Source organism: Sinocyclocheilus rhinocerous, unplaced genomic scaffold, assembly GCF_001515625.1.
Source record: "Sinocyclocheilus rhinocerous isolate Xijiao unplaced genomic scaffold, SAMN03320098_v1.1 scaffold299, whole genome shotgun sequence".
NCBI classification, from domain to species: domain Eukaryota; kingdom Metazoa; phylum Chordata; class Actinopteri; order Cypriniformes; family Cyprinidae; genus Sinocyclocheilus; species Sinocyclocheilus rhinocerous.
In genome coordinates this window covers 3,328,756-3,345,746 of record NW_015652998.1, presented here as the reverse complement: position 1 = coordinate 3,345,746, position 16,991 = coordinate 3,328,756, and the positions used below count along the sequence as shown (strand labels likewise).

At 38.3% G+C, this 16,991-nt stretch overlaps 1 protein-coding gene and 1 pseudogene across 1 annotated transcript; one reads left to right on the top strand and one right to left on the bottom strand.

Annotated features, from left to right (window-relative positions):
* The first annotated feature begins 611 nt into the window (after positions 1 to 611).
* LOC107715308 (uncharacterized) lies at positions 612 to 4,505 on the top strand. The gene has a single exon (XM_016521386.1). The coding sequence runs from the start codon at positions 612 to 614 to the stop codon at positions 4,452 to 4,454; it is 3,843 nt and encodes a 1,280-aa protein (XP_016376872.1). The 3' UTR covers positions 4,455 to 4,505.
* Positions 4,506 to 7,184: 2,679 nt separating this feature from the next.
* LOC107715271 (solute carrier family 23 member 1-like) lies at positions 7,185 to 16,238 on the bottom strand (annotated as a pseudogene).
* Positions 16,239 to 16,991: the final 753 nt, after the last annotated feature.

Genomic DNA, 16,991 nt, shown 5'->3' with positions numbered 1-16,991 from the left:
TTTTCCTTGATTTCTTACTCAGATTTAACACCTCAGAGGAGTTTCAACAAAAAGGAGAAGACTTCGGGTGGCTTGGATCAGGTGAGAGAAGTTTTTACATTGGGGGTGAGATGGCGTCAAGCACAAGATCTGCAGCTGGCTATCTAGAAAGCATAGTATTTCCTTTGACAAACACTGTTAAGTCAAACACAATGGAAAAAATGAGCCCGTTTCATCCCAAATCAAATGCATGAGACTCCAATCAGTATTTTTTAACATGATGCTGCTACCAATTAAGTGTTTAAAATTTTTTTGTAATACACAAATTATTTTTAGATTTACAGTGTGCATGCATATGGCTTTGCTTTGTAATTTTAATCATCTAAAAATACAACCCTTTATTCGTTTTATTTTTCTTAGACAATAATTCAGAAAAAGCAGTCAAACTGGACATCACTGGGCTTGATGTAACATCTAATTTTCTGAACCATAAACATTTCTGTACTTCCATTCTTCCAATATAGGTCTGACCTGCACACCCACCCCACACTAGTGTGTAAAACGTCCAGTACTGCATCTGAAATTTTCAGACACCACAGAAGGAAATTTTTGAAGTGGCATTTTAAAGAGAAATGTCTAAATCATCTGCATCTATCAAAGAAAAAAACAGTCTGCCTCTCCAACAAAGAGATGAAGGGGAAAGTGAGCTAGAGCAGACTGATGATATCACGGATGACTCAGCAAGTTCATACTACACTGCTCTTTGTTCTCTGAGTGAGTACAGTGAAGCTTTAGGGGACAGAACACACACTCCCTCTACAGACCGTCCTGCTGAAGGTGGCACATTTGAGTTCTTAGGTTGTGCTACTACTACGGAAGGCATCACTTCAAGATCATTGATCACAGACACCACACTATCACAAGACTACAAAACACAAGAAGAGAAGGGTACAGAAGTGCTCCCTGATGTGTCCCAATGTGAACAGGATGAATCTTCATCATCTGAGAGTGTGTTAGAATCTGAGTCAAAACATCTGCTGTCAGGTACAACAGCAGCAAATGTGGATTTGCAGTCTGTTAAGGCAGCCTTTAGAAACCCTGTGCAAAAGCCGGATAATTCTAACAAGCTTAATTTATCAGAAAAAGATTTGTCGGTTAAACCGAGGGATTATTTTGGAGGCAGCGGGACTGTATTTCATACTAACATTAGAACCGCTGAGGAGCACAGCTCCCCAGAACCCATATTCACTTCAAACACTATTTTGATAACACCTAGGAGAAATCAATACAGCAAGGGTAGGGAACAGGAGCATGGTAGCACAGAGCCAAAAGAGGACCACGTGACACAAAAGCAAAGACCCAAGGAATGTTTGAGTGCACCCAGAGCAGAATGCAGGCTTGAGAGAGGTGGGCAAATTCTGGGTCATATGAAAAAGGAGGGGGAGGGGGAGGGCCAGGGTAGCGGGGTGAGTTGCAGAATGGAGCAGGTTGAGCTGTCAGTCAGGTCTAGAAATAGAAAAGCGTCTGCAAACTGCATCTCAACACTCACAGCCAGCAAGCAGGAGTCAAGAATCCCACCGCACTGTTATTCCGAGCGTATCCCCGCAACCAGGCACCAACACCAGCTACAGAGACTCGCTGATACTCGGACTTTGGAAAAGCAGAGCCGGCAAGGCGTCTGGCAGTCCAGACCACTCTACTGCACGTTGTGTAGCAGCACTTGGCAACCCTGCCACACTACAGGCAATAGCAGAGGATCAACCAGCATGGGAACAAAGCTTGCTGAGGCCAGCAGTAAGGTGGGGGGCCTTGTTAACCTGGCCCAGGTAAGAGCTTCCTGTTCTGAAACTGACTACATGCATGTTTTCAGCTGTAGGCCCTCAAGTCAGCCCTCTGCTGATGAAAACCACAACAATTGGACAGATGATGTTCTCTCTTTTAAAATGCAGATGTATTCAAACACTCAAAACACATCTGCTTGCTCAGAATCCAGTAGCTTTGAGTGTGTTGATGTGGCATTGGAAACCACAGATGAAGTAAACCGAGGCTTAAAGACTGTGCCCAAAAGACAAATCCAACTGAAGAGACGGGACACAACAGAGGCACATGCCAGAGAGAGCAACAATCAAAGTCTTCAGGTTGCAAACACACCTGTGCGTGCCCGGGACATATTTCAGCGTCAACATAGCACCCCTGCAGCTTTTAACCAGGAGTCCCATGTGGCTGATCAAAGGTCAGTACAGGCTGACCGAAAACAAAGGCTTCAGAAGTCATTTTCCCTGGATGAAACCTCCAGCAAAACCCAGATGGCTTCCTGCATCATAACAAATGTCCTATCAAAAAAAATGCAACATGAACAGAATCTTCGCACCTTGGATGTTTCTGATAAAGCTTTTGCTTCTGTCAAAGTGAACAACAGGACTACTACCACTGATGAATGCATCTATTTGTCTGGCAAGGACGTATTTGCTGAAACTACTAAACTAACTCAAAGTGCTACTCTTAAGAGGGAGGCCCAGGGAGAGTGCAGCCCTGTTCAAAAGCATTGCAGTGTTAACTCTAAAATGCAGCTCAAGCTGCTGAGCAAACATGGCTTCAATCCTCTTTTAAGTGCAATTGGCAGGTCTGAAGTTCAAGGCAGTGGCACTGAAATAACCGACCCTTCAGAGAATGAGAAAGCAGAGAAGTTGAGTCCAAGAGAGGACATGTTGTGGCTGCCTAACCTGAGCCCTGGTGTGAAGCTATCCTGTGACTCAGCAAAGAGCAGAGCATGGAATTCGAGTGCAGCAACAAATGTAGCCATCAGCACACAGGCTTCTATGAAAACCGCACCTGAAGAATGCCATACAGGGCAAGGAATCCATAAACAACACAATATGACCCTAACCAATGTGCTGGAAAAGCAGGAGCAACAGGCTGGCATTATGGAAAGTACACTCAGTTCTACTAATATTGCATGCCTAATCTCTGATTTGGAAGCAAAAGTAGTAGATAATATAATGCCTCAAGCTGATGAGAGCAATGTTGGAAAGGAGCAAGAGAGTGGCAGAGAGGAAGTCAAGTCACCAGGACAGTCTGCAATCCTAGGTATGCAAAGCCAAGGCAAATTGAAAGCCATGGCCCCTGTGCATGTAGTAAGAGACATGAGAACCCTAGTGAAAAACACATACAACATGTCCTTCAAGGGCACAGGGGAATCAGCCCATGGAATAGATGGGAGTGCTCCTTTGTTTCAGCCATCAATGCACAATCTAAGTAACAACATGGGTGAAGGAAAGGGAAAAGGATACAGACAAGATAAAAAAACCCTGGTACAGAAAGTCACTCCACCTCTTTCACTGGACAGAAGGAGAGATCACTCTGCACCAAGAGGATGCTTGACTAAGGTAATGCCTCCTGTGGAATCAAATGGCAAAAGTCATACTGTTGGATTTACAAAGGTCAGCCCAATTAGTGTAACCAATGCAAACAGTTGTGCCTTGTCAAAGCCCTCAGAGACACAGGATAGCCAAGTTGGCATGGGTAAACCTGATGTTCCAGTCAGTGATACAAACTTGAAACCAACTAACAGGACAGACCTGGCACAGCAAGCTAAAAAGGAGGCCTCTACTGAAAAGCCTACAAAAGAAGACTTGAACAAGGCAGAGCATGAGATGACCATCAGCTCTGACAAAGATATACTTTTCCCAGTAGCACTGCAATATTGTCCACCCACAGCAAGTTCTGAGCAACAGGACCATGGCAAGATAATTAGTGATGGCCTCCAAACCCCATGCCTTCCTCCCAGGTCACAGAGTTCAGTGGGACCTCTGTCTGCTTGCATCCTAACGGTTGCTTCAACACCCATGGTTCCCTCATATTATTACAAACCCAATCCGCTGGGTTACCAGACAATCTCTCCTCATATTGGAGCCGTTCATGGCTATGTTCAAGGGCCTGTCTTGTTTCAAACATCTCTTTACAACCAGCCTTCTGCATCAAACAGTCATACCCCCCTACTGAGATCCCTCTATGAGGATGGAAAAATGCTAGTCCATCCAACAGATGGCTCAACCAGTCAATCTCAGAACGGGGAAGCAGGGCTGAAAATGTCTTCTCCAGAAAGCCAACACAATACAATCTTTGTTGCTCCCATGAATGCAGAGGCCAGGCTTGGGGGTACAGGTATGCTGTATCGAGAAACAGGAGGAAGTGTAGCAGCAGGACAAAACCCCCGCCAACTGTTGCTAGACCCGGAAACTGGCTGCTATTTCTATGTGGGCATGCCTCAGCTGCCACAGCGCAAGATGCTGTTTGACCCAGAAACTTGCCAGTATGTTGAGGTCCTACTGCCACAGCAGACACTTCCCAGTGCTGTTTTGCCCACACCCTGTGCCATATCCTTTGCCTCTGTTCACATCCCACCCATGTACACCCCACAATGCTTACCTTACGTACAATCACATCCTCAGGTGCTCCCACCACCAGAACCATGAAACCTGACGGGACCCATAGACTGTAGAAGACAGTAGAAGAGTCATGCCAAAGTATCAGATTACCCAGTGCCTATTAAGTGCTGGAAAGGAGCTGTGTATAAGCTTCTGGATGAGTGAAACATGTTGACCATCTGCTGCCCTGGCCTCAAGGCATCAAAGCTGAAAGCGTATTCAGTTAGCACTGCATTCAACACTCCTTACTTCGTAAAGGCTACCTCTGGACTTGGCAACTGACTTGGGTGAGACTGATTATATCATATAAATGTTGTAAGATGCATATGCATTCACACATTCAGGCTACATAAACAGAGCAGGGGCTTTAAAGGGAGAGGGGCTCAGATAACCTCTGGAATGGGCAATTGAGACTCACCAAGAGACCGGAGTGTCTTGAGCTTGTTTAGCAAGTATGACAAAGGTCATGATTTTGTTATTGTAAATTGTATATATATTTACTAAACAGAAGTTTGAGCAAAACCATGGCTCTGTTTCATGTAAACAGTGGCTTAGTTAAGCACTTCCTGACAACACTTTATTTTTTCATATTTGTAAACTTAAACTGAATTTTAGTATCTTAAATTACATTTTTACTAAACTTCTAAAATTTGGTAACACTTTATTTTAAGGACCAATTCTCACTACTAACACATTTTAGATCCCTTACCCATACTTAAACTTAACAACTGTCTTGCTATTAATAAGCAGCAAAATGAGGCAAAAGTCATAGTTAATAGTTAGTTAATAATGGGAATTGGACCTTGAAATAAAATGTGACCAAAAATTTTGATGTGAACTGGTTTCAAAATGAATTTGCCCCAAAAATGAATTCATTGTTCTCCTACTGAAACCTGACACTTGTTCATGAGAGACCTTTGCTTTAATCCATTCAGGATGGCTTATTGACTATATATAACTGATACGATTGGCGCAGGACCTAATGTTCTGGTGTCAAATGTGAAGACAGTGAGAGAATGGATGAGAATGTATAGATATTTCCTTAAAATCAATAAAGATGATTAAACCGGGCTGAACCTTTGGCAAGATGCTAAATCTATTTAGCTTTAGACCAAACACTGCAGTAAATCAAACCCTCTGGGCTGTATGGAATCAGAGCCACTGCATAATGTTTCAGTTTGCATGTTTATTGCAGCATTACTGTTTGTTTATAAAAATGTCATGAAGAATGAATTGGTAATTCTTTACAATAAGGTTCAGTCGGTTAAAATTAGGGTAACACTTTATTTGGCCCCACTTTATATTAAGTGGCCTTAACTACTATGTACTTACATCAAAAATTAAGTACTATGTACTTATTGTGTTCATACTGTATTGCAAAACACTTTTGCTGCTATTGAGGTGGGATGCGGGTAAGGTTAGGGACAGTTTTGTTGGTATGGGTAGGTTTAAGACATAGTTGTTAAGGCCACTTAATATAAAGTGGGTCCCTTTATTTTAAGGTGTCCTTTGTTACACGTTACAAGTACTTACTATTATAATAACAATTAATTATGCATAATTACATGCAAGTAACCCTAAGCCAAACCCTAATCCTAACCCTAATCATATAGTAAGTACATGTAGTTAATTAAAGCTGCAGTCCGTAAATTTTGCCTCTTTATCACCATCTCTGTTTGAAAACCTGGAATTGCAGCTGTGTGCGGAATTATCTAGCTTGCGTGGGTTGTGAGTCGGCTCGGCTCCAGCACGGATTAATCTAATGTTCTGAAGAGTACGTGTGGCAGTCAGTCACTGCACCGGTGTGGATATTCACTGTACTTCAGAATCACAGATTCTAGCCTACATCTTGGAATATGACCCACAATGTATAATTACAGTGCAACAAGGACACCTTAAAATAAAGTGTAACCAAAATTAGTTTAACACGTTAGTTATCATAATCTGACAATGAACAGCACTTTTACAGCATTAACTAATCTTGGTTAATATTAATTTTTACATATACCAATAAATTTTTAACACTTTAATATTTAAGTTGTATAAATTACCATTGTAAATTACCATTTGTTAATTTTAAATGAATAGACATGAATTTAACAATGAAAAATTCTATATTATAAATAATTATTTTCTAAATTAAAATGAACCTAGGTTAATAAATGCTGGAAAAAATGTTAATTGTTAGTTCATAATACATGATGATGTTTTTCTAATCTTTTGAACCTTTTGGTAATGAGTTACCAATAAATCAAAACGGACACCTTAAAGACAAAAAATATTTTAGGCAGACAGAAAAACATTGAGGTTATATTTTAATACAAAATAACTTAACCACATCTTTGTCAAAACTGAATGTCCACATGATCTCTGGTCCCATGGCTCTTATGGAATACATAGTACACTCTTAGTATTTATAAACATTATCAGTTACAATAATATGTATATAAATTATGATTTCTGTTTTAAACATGTCATTTTTCACTATTTTCGGAAGCGAAATATTTCTGAACACATTTTGTTTAGTGTTAATCTCTAATGCATATTTTGTACACAATCAAGAGGTAATAAATAAATTAAAAAAAACTGACCTTCATTTTCTTTTGAATTAATTTCAATGAAACACCTAATGCTTTATAATCAAATGAAATTTTACATTTGGTTTGATGCTAAAAGAACAGAGACCTTTTGTCCTCAAACTGTTCATTCTAGTTTTCCTTTAAATATATACACCCATTCTCTAATGGTGCATTTTTCTTGTCTGTTTTAGATGCAAAACTGAACAAACAAATCACAATTTTTGACAGCAAAATTGGTACTCAGCTGTGAAAAGGTTCAGCTTCACCCAGACAACATACACTCTATCAAACCAAGTCAAATAAAAACTATGGCTAAATTTTGGTGCAGACCATTTCAACTGGAGCAACACTCACACCTTCCTTTATTTTCATGTCCTCCTCCTCCTCATACTTGCGACACAATGGCTTGAAGCCTCGGAAAGTGGGACAGATCGGTAGGTAGTGCAGACAGCCTAGCTTCCGGACCAGACCCATCCCAATTGGAAAGTCATATGTGTCTGTTTTTACTGTTCCTGCTCCTGAATAATTCTCAGCCGCCCATTCAACCAGACCTCGTTCTTTTCTGGTGCCTGCACACACAATGCAGAAAAGAATGCTGAATGTAGAACAACATGCGCAACAGCCTGTTTGTAACTTCACGCTGCTTTTGTTGTCTATTCATCCAATGAATCTGTATTCCCTCAGTAACTCTGTCACACACCTGGGATTGTGTTATCAAGTACACATGCTATGAATCCCCCTACAAACATCTCTGTTGTCAGGAGCACTGTGATGATTTGGTCCAGTTCTGCTACACCTGTTAAAATCGATCAAAACATGTGTGTTCACAGTTATAAGTGACAACAGCTACTGCTATGTACTGCAAAACAAAATATATCAGAAAACACTGTGTGGCAAATCAACCTGTTTTAATGCTGCCCGGATGAGTGTCCAGGTAATTAGGCAACATGAGGCCAAAAAACATGGAGAAACCCAGAACAAAAAGATTTCTGGAGGAGTTCAGATCCACACTCTGTAGGTTTGACAGTCCAACAGCTGTAATCATACCTGTGCACAAATTAAAAACACAAAAATACAAGTTTAAACTACATAAAATACATATACACTACCATTCCAAAGTGTGGGGTTGGAAGATTTTTTGTAATTATTTGAAAAATGTCTCCATATGCTCACCAAGGCTGCATTTATTTCCTCAAAAAAATATAGTGAAAACTGGAATGTTGTGAAACATTATTCAAATTTTAAATAACTGTTTTCTCCTTTAAAATATTTTAAAATGTTATTTATTCCTGTGATGGCAAAGCTGAATTTTCAGCATTTTCAGCATTTTGAATTTTCAGCCATTACTCCAGTCTTCAGTGTCACATGAGCCTTCAGAAATCATTGATAATAATAAATTCTTGTTATTAACAATATTAAAAACAGTTGTGCTGCTTAATATTTTGTGGAAACCTTAATACATTTCTTTCCAGATTATATGATGAACAGAACGTTCAAAAGAGCAGCGTTTATTTTAAATAGAAATCCATCCATTTAGTATCATTGAGTTTTAGTATCATTAGTTTTTGTTAATATTTTGAATTAGATTTTATTTTTGTATTTTCAGCTTTCATTTTAATTTGAGTTAGTTTTAGTAATTTTGTTGTGTTTTTGTTATTTATAATTTTGTTGTTGTTTTTGAACATGTTTATATAGTTTTTATTAATTTAATTTCAGCTTTAGTTTTAGTTATTTTAGTACATCAAGTTAAACTGTAAGAAATGGATATGAGAAATTATATCTTGCTGAAATAATTTTTTTCCTATTATTTTATTTTATTCATAATAACCCTAAATCTGTCACTTTTGATCAATTTATTACATCTTTGAATAAAAGTCTTTAAAAAAAACTATTTTCAATGGTAGTGTATATAATTAAATATTGACTGATCCCATACAAAAACGTTGGGTCACACTTTATTTTAAGGTCCAATTCCACTATTAACAATCCATTAACTATGACTTCTGCCTCAATAAACTTCTCATTTGCTGCTTATTAATAGTTAGAAAGGTAGTTGTTAAATTTAGGTATGGGGTAGGATTAGGGATGTAGAATATGGTCATGCAGAATAAGTGCTTTATAAGTATGTCTGATAAACAGCCAATGTGTTAATAATAGGCATGCTAATAAGCAACTAGTTAATAGTGAGAATTGGTCCCTAAACTAAAGTGTTACCAAATGTTGTTTGATATACAAAATTCATTCATGGCATGATGTTGATTTAGACCGAGCAAATCTGCAGTTACTACAGAGTTTCTGGACTCTTTACTGACACCCTGTGGACAAAGCTGGAACAAAACATCTGCAAATACAAATAGGTTCAACAAGCTTGTTACCAAACAAGGTGCAGAACATCCCTCCGAGGATAGGGTCAGGTAAGGAGGCAAACAGGGCTGTGAACTTCCCAATAGTTCCCAATAAAAGCATTATGCCTGCTCCATACTGTATCACCCTCCTACTTCCCACTTATAGGAGAAATCAAGACACCAGAGAAACCACTGCTTGTCATTCAACACAAAACATATTCACAAAATTAATGACACTGGAAACAGAGCAACTGAGGAGACAAGAGGAGAGTTGTGAATAGTGTATCTGTATGCACCTGCTATCAGCTCCCCTGAATGACTCTGATCAGATGTCACAAATACAGATACTAGAACTACATTTACTGAATGCTTTCTAATAGCCTTTAAGTTATACACTCAGAGCCTAAGAGCTCCTACTACCTCACCTTGGTGATGCCAAGCACCCCTATGTTAGGACTGGAAGAGGTCGATCCATTTCCTGTGCCCAGCAGCCCCGCTATGATACAGCACACTCCCTCTGTAAAGATCCCCCTAGGAAAGAAAACAGATTGATTTCCACTTGAGTTTACACTCTAAAAAATGCTGGGTTATATTTAACCCAGCCTTTTTTAGAGTGTAGTTTTTGCTGCAACTCAAAATCAGACTGAAATGATCAGAGACATTGTTAAAAGCAATCTGCAGTCACAATGTTGAGATACTTCGAAAAGAATTTGCAGAGCTGTAGGTGTTACACACAGCCATGAAAACCACAATCTTTAAAGGTGCGGTAAGCAATTTCTGAGAAACGGTGTTGAAAGTGATTTAGACCGAGCACCAAAAAATACTTCATGATGGGGGAGTTGCCTGTGTTGCATAGCATGTTCGTGAAGTTGGGATCAAGATAAGGGTGTGATCCTTTCGGGTAGGGGCGTGTTTGTTTTGGTGATTTCAAATACCAACAGTGTTTCTCAGAAATCACTTACTGCACCTTTAAAGGACTTCACCACTGTTTACTCTGTTGTTTAGGACAAATAGCATCTATCATACTTCCTCTTGGCTAAGTTTCTCTAAATAACTGTTTACATATAAACACAGATGATCATGTGTTGCAATCATTTGTGTGAGGTCACAACATCGGGCTGTAACTGCCACTTAGTTTTAACCCTGTAAAGCCTACTGTATCACATTTGCTAACTAAGGCCTCTACATTATAAAATGGTGAAAACTCTGAACAACCTGTTGTGCACAATATACTATATGCCTTCTGATTTTAACCCTTCAGGTTGAGGTCTATTTGCAAGACGAACACTTACTGGACTGAGGCTTAGGTTTACTTGATTATCCATACATAATTTCTTAGAAAAATCATGTTTTGTGAAACGTTTATTTGTAGATCTCTCAATAGTCTCTTTCATCTCTCTCAAACCACAATAAAACTACATATCATAAAACTAAGCATTCATCCTATATATTACTATATATATTCACCCTATATCATCCTGATAAGACATTATTGGTAAATATAGAGTAACAAATGATATTTATATGCATTTTATACTATTCAGATTTCACAGATTTACATTACAAGCTATCACAATTTCATCTTGCCATACAAATATCAGCAACTGCACTAATTGCATATTTTTGCTCAGTTTGGGCCTCTGAATAAAACTGAGGTGTTTTTTCCTACTCTAATGTGAGCTCCATATTCTTTGATATCATAGTATATGAGCCATAAAAGCCTGATATATCAAATGTTACTTTTTAAAAAATATTTTGTCTTAAGGTTTAATAAACTGTTCCATTATAAAATTTATATATTTTTCTGAACATTATTTCATATGTCAGGCTTTACAAATAGTTCTGAAATTTACAGTACACTGAATTATATATAAAAAAAAAAAGCTGATTCCACATGATATGATCCTCTTAAAGAAGTAATCATGTAGTTTTCTACAGTTTATTGTCTTTACCTATTGATAGCATGAACTGGAGGAGGCGGAGCTCCAGAGACAAGCACAGGCGTAACAGTCTCCGATAGACTCAACAATACCAGCTAGAGTGGCACTAAACATTCCTAGCACTCCTGCTACGGTCACTGTGGGTAAACCCCACTGACCCGTGACACACAAAATCATGATCTGATTTGGAAAGAGTTCAGCCATTAACCCACCAATATCCTTCCCTCTAATCATACTTCTAATCATTTTACTGTGAAATTTTTTTTAAATCTTAGATTAGATATTAGCCACAAGTGACATTTTCTGATAAAGAAGCTGTTATAACTCATAGGTGTGTGTGATACAGGAAGCAAGTAAGGTCCTTACATGGATAGGGGAAACGAAACCATGGTGCCTGGGTCATAATATCGCCCCGTCAGTGCGAGCCTTGTAGCTGTATTGATTCGGGTCGTTCGGCAACACATCCGTCAGAGTGAGAATATAGCAAACCAGCCATAGCACCATGATTGCCATGATGATCTACTGAAATCAAGATAATCGATTACTAAAGACAAAATGTTTGAAAGTGAGCATTTCAATCTGTAAACGCACTGATAACATGTGCCACATGGGGTAATGTGAACTTCGTTCAACGGCCTATCAGGAAGTTCAATTAATTGAGATGAATACTGCGTGTGGCGTCTATTGCTTAGTCCTATGGTTTATGATATTGTCAAAATGCAAGACTACATAATTATCATGGAGCTGGTCGTTGAATGCTGGTTCTTACTGGAAACATCTTGAATATCTGCACATGTGTGATGTGACAGCCTTTTTGTTTGGAGTAGCTTGGGAAAAGACAGGCCCAGTTCCTTAGATACTGAGCAAACAAAACAATGAGGAAGATACACCTGGAACGACAAAACACACAGATGTATTAAAGGGGTCATATGATGCGATTTCAAGTTTTCCTTAGGGGGCTTTGTAGAAAACGAAGCGTTTGAGAGAGGCGGGGCATATAGGACCTACAATAATGTACAGTATTTGAAAAATAATGTGTTTTTTGAACATTAAAGCATGTCAACATATTCTGTTACACCAAATACACAAAATAAAGATCTTTAAAAAAGCATCATATGACCCCTTTAAAGCAAAAACATCTATTGGTAAACGAAATGCATTTAAAGAGCTCAAGGACTTACAGTAGAGATAAGCCCCACTGGCTGCCTGTGCGGTCTCCTGCCGTCTGGAAGACAGACAAGCCGATAAGGGACACTGTGGGATTGACAGTCAGGGGTCCGATTGAATTAAGCAGGAGCCCAGGGATTCCAGCAAAACCTATGACCACCTCAATCAGGCTGGACACAATGATAGCGCCCTGAATCTACAGAGAATTGTCACACACAAACACACACAGATCAGGACACAGGACATTACTAAGGCAATGATGACTGGTTCAGTCTTTAGACGCTGGTCACGCACCTCTCGTATCCGTGGTTGGCAAATATGAGAGGTGTTGAGAGGAAGAGTCCAATCTCCGTAAATTTCCTCTGTGAAATCCAGTTAAGCATTAACTTAGACACAGATTTGATCTGCACAATGTGGAATGTAAACAGATTCTCACTAGACAATACTTTCTAGAAGAAGGGCCGATTCACACAAAACAGCACTGCATTTGAAATTTTTTTCTAAGTAAACATGATTCTTGTTGCTTTTCAAGGAGAGTGCTATATTTTAAAGACACCATGTTAAGTTAAAAGCAGTTCAGCTTTTAAAAACATGTCACGAGACGTACAGTTATATAAATTTTTTTATTTTTTTTTTGTGGAAACCGTGCTACATTTTTTCTGGATTATTTGATGAATGGAAAGAACAGCATTTATTTAAACAGAAATCTTTAGTATCATTATACATGTTTTTACTATCACATTTGATCAATTTAATGCATTCTTCCTGAAAACCATTAATTTCTTCTTCTTTTTTTTTTATATATATGCTGACCTGGGACTGTATTACAGAAACATCCTAATTTACAATTTTAACAATGGTACTTTCAATTTAGAAATAGATTTTTTATTTTTTTTTTAATCTTAAAGGGACAGTTCACCCAAAAATGAAAATTATGTCATCAAACAGTTAACGGTAGCCATTGACTTCTATAGTATGATAAAAAATAAATAAAAAAGACTATGGAAGTCTATGGCTACCATAATCTGTTTGGTGATCAACATTCTTCAAAATATCTTCTTTTGTGTTAAACAGAACACAAGAGTAAACGATGACAGAATTTTAATTTTTTGGGTGAACTATATCTTTAAGTAAAAAATTAAGCTTAGAAGTTTCAGTAGTATAGTCTCTGAGGAGTTAACCATAGGAACAGTATCAGACAAAATACAAAAATAAAATGAAAAAAGAGTTTGTGCAAGATGCAATACAGAAAGCTCCCCCCACTGATAGTCACTGTAAAATTCACACATTGTGTAACACTGTTTGTACCTTCAGGGGGACATTTCCATTTGTCCAGCCTCAGAATTGCCTGAGCAGGGATGAGAAAGGCAAAAGCACTCGCCTGGAACAAAGGCAACCTAAATATGGCATAGAAAAAAAAATTATATTGTGACTACTAATCACATATTTCCATACTAAAGTCCACATTGAATAACTCACCTGACACCAAATGTAGTCTGTATGAGTGTAGTGATCCCCACACAGGTGAAGATGGTGCCCACTAACTGGCTGACAGTGTACTGGTCCTGCCCCACACACATGGCTTCAGCCAATAGGAATGGTACAGCAATAGTTCCACTGAAGCATGTTAGGTAGTGCTGGAGATCCAGAGGCAGGACATACAGATATAGGAAGGGTTAGAAGGGATGGGAACGTTAGGTGAGTCAGACTATGGGAGAGTATGAGAATGTAAGTGTACCTGCAGTCCCTGCAGCACACACAGATACCAAGGCGGGACGTCCTCGATCCTGTAGATCATATCAAATCCTGCAGGCTGATTCTGACTCCCATCAGACGTCTTAGCCATGTCAGCAGGCATCTCTTGTACCTCTGTACCATCTGCTGGCACAACTCTATCAGAAGGTGGGAGCTAATGGGCAATATTATAAAGATAGAGTATAATGGAGAATAAACACATACACGCACACACACACACACACACACACACACACGATACATGCATGACAATATTATTTGTGTGCACATCTGTTCATGAAGTCCAATAAAACATGTATTGTAATACAAAATAGAAATAAAAATAAATTCAAGTTAAATAGAAACTTTAAACACACACACACACACACACAAACAGCACAAAATGAAAACTGAAATTATGAAAATAAAAGCTACTTTAAAATATTAATAAATACTACACTATATAGAAATACATGTAAATATCTATCTATATATCTATCTATATATATATATATATATATAGTCCTAAAAGTCCTAAGTTAGGCTGTGACTCAGGAAAAGAACAGGGTCGACTTGACATAGTTTGGCACGGGCCCGTTTTTTTTTTACAGGGTCGACATTTCCTTGATACGAGTGACAAGTTAAGTGCACAATAAAGTGTTAAACCCATTTCAAAAGAGATAACATGGATAAAAACATGAACATCACGATTCATCATTAAGCAGCCAGACTGTATAAGGTTATCATGCCATTACAAACAACATTATGCAGATGCTATTCCAAACAAATATAGCACACACTGTATCAATGCTTACTGACAACAAAGCTTGAGAATGAGCATTAAAGATAACCAAAGGGATTTGTGTGTGTGTGTGTATTCCATTAATAAAAAATTTAAAAAATAAATAAATAAATAAAATCATTTAAAAAGCAGTTAATACCAAAACCTTTACATTTACATAAAACATTTTTTATTAAAATAATTTATCTTGGATAATTTAGGATAATTTATCTTGGCCATGAATTTGATTTCTTCCATCACACCACATATTTCCATCAAAATAATCATTTCAGTTTTCAGAGAAACCAAGTTCAAAAGTTGGCAAGTTACTCTCTCATTTAGCATTAATAATTGACTTAATATTTAACTACAGATAATGTATCTAACTGCAAAAGACAGCAAAAGTTAACTTCAAAGGTGGTTGAAGAAAATAATGTTGGGGGGAAAAAAATTGTAGAGAACACAAAATTGATGGAAACAGTAAAAAGAAAGAAAGAAAGAAAAAAACCATAAGATCTTCAGGAATGTGACTTGTAAAATCAAATCAATGGACCAGAACTGTCTGTCTCCTACATTCTTATGTCTCATTGTTATATGTTCTATCACATATAACGCCCCAAAAGTATCAAAGCTTTTCTTAATTAAGCTTCTTTTCTTTTTTTTTAAATCCAAGTGCAGTGTATCCCAATTTAGTGTTTTGAGTAAATGTAAACAAATATATAACAATGCATAATAAATAATGAGTATCATTCACTGGCTCATATTGCCAAAAAGCAAAATTATAATTAAAATATAACAAGCATGTATTTTTTTAATGACTGTAAAGAAAAATATATTTACCTACTACTCACTTCTTGGTGTATTTTGTGCACTGAGCTAACAGTTATTCTAAATAGTAATCTGGCACAATACTTTGCACCTCATATTTGAACATTTGTGCATGACAAAGGCCTAAATGTTTTGCTTTGCATGACCAGAATTCAGATTTAAATTTGTAAACACTCAAGAAAAGAATATCAAGACATTTACCTCCGTGTAAAGATAGTGACACAGAAAAATTTAGTAATAATGAAAACCGCTGAGATTTCCTTGAGATGTCATTACAAATCTTCAGTGTTCCAATGTATATTTAACCAACAAATGCTTGCTGTCCTTACTTTCTTTGAGATAAACATCTGCATTGTTTTCATTCACAACAATGACTCTACACTTTATAGATATTTTACCTGATTCATTGGCCCTTGAAGGATGTGCGGGGCTCTGTGCTGCTGCCTCCCAGAGGCCATGTGAGACCTGGGACCCGGCTGGACGCAGAGCGCTGGTTTTATGGGAGAGCGAGAGACAGAAGGGGACCAGATTAAACAGGTTAATAATCTGCCCTTGGTTCTGGACTTTACTCCCCCTGCCTGAGCTCATCAAAAGGCAGACAGTGTGAACACAACAGGAGCTGTGCTCATGAAGCAATGGGACGTCTCTTTTGGATGTGTACAACAGGGCCCTTAAAAAACAGAACATGTGGGGTTATTCTTCAGGGCAAAGACTTTTAAATGGTTATCTAAAAACCTTAAAGGCTATTCATCTTCTTAAGAAGTGTGTGGTCTATTGCGAAAAAAATGGGAACTGCAATATTATTGCTGTTAAAGAGCATCAAAACTAGGCAAGATAACCCCTCCTGCAGTCCCTGCAAACTTTCCACTGTACTCTTGGACGCACCCACATTGCAGTAATGAACACGTGATTTAACACCTAGATGTGACAGATATGTGGAGTTGCTCGGTTCACGTCTGCGGCCAGTAGAGGGAGCTACAGACCAACTACTGAATTAAAGACTCTTCGTCTGCGTGGACCTCCGGATCAGCGCAGAGCGCTGGTTTTATGGGAGAGCGAGAGACAGAAGGGGACCAGATTAAACAGGTTAATAATCTGCCCTTGGTTCTGGACTTTACTCCCCCTGCCTGAGCTCATCAAAAGGCAGACAGTGTGAACACAACAGGAGCTGTGCTTATGAAGCAATGGGACGTCTCTTTTGGATGTGTACA

Excerpts from the sequence above, each read along its gene's own strand:
- LOC107715308 (XM_016521386.1), top strand. The coding sequence starts at position 612 with ATGTCTAAATCATCTGCATCTATCAAAGAAAAAAACAGTCTGCCTCTC.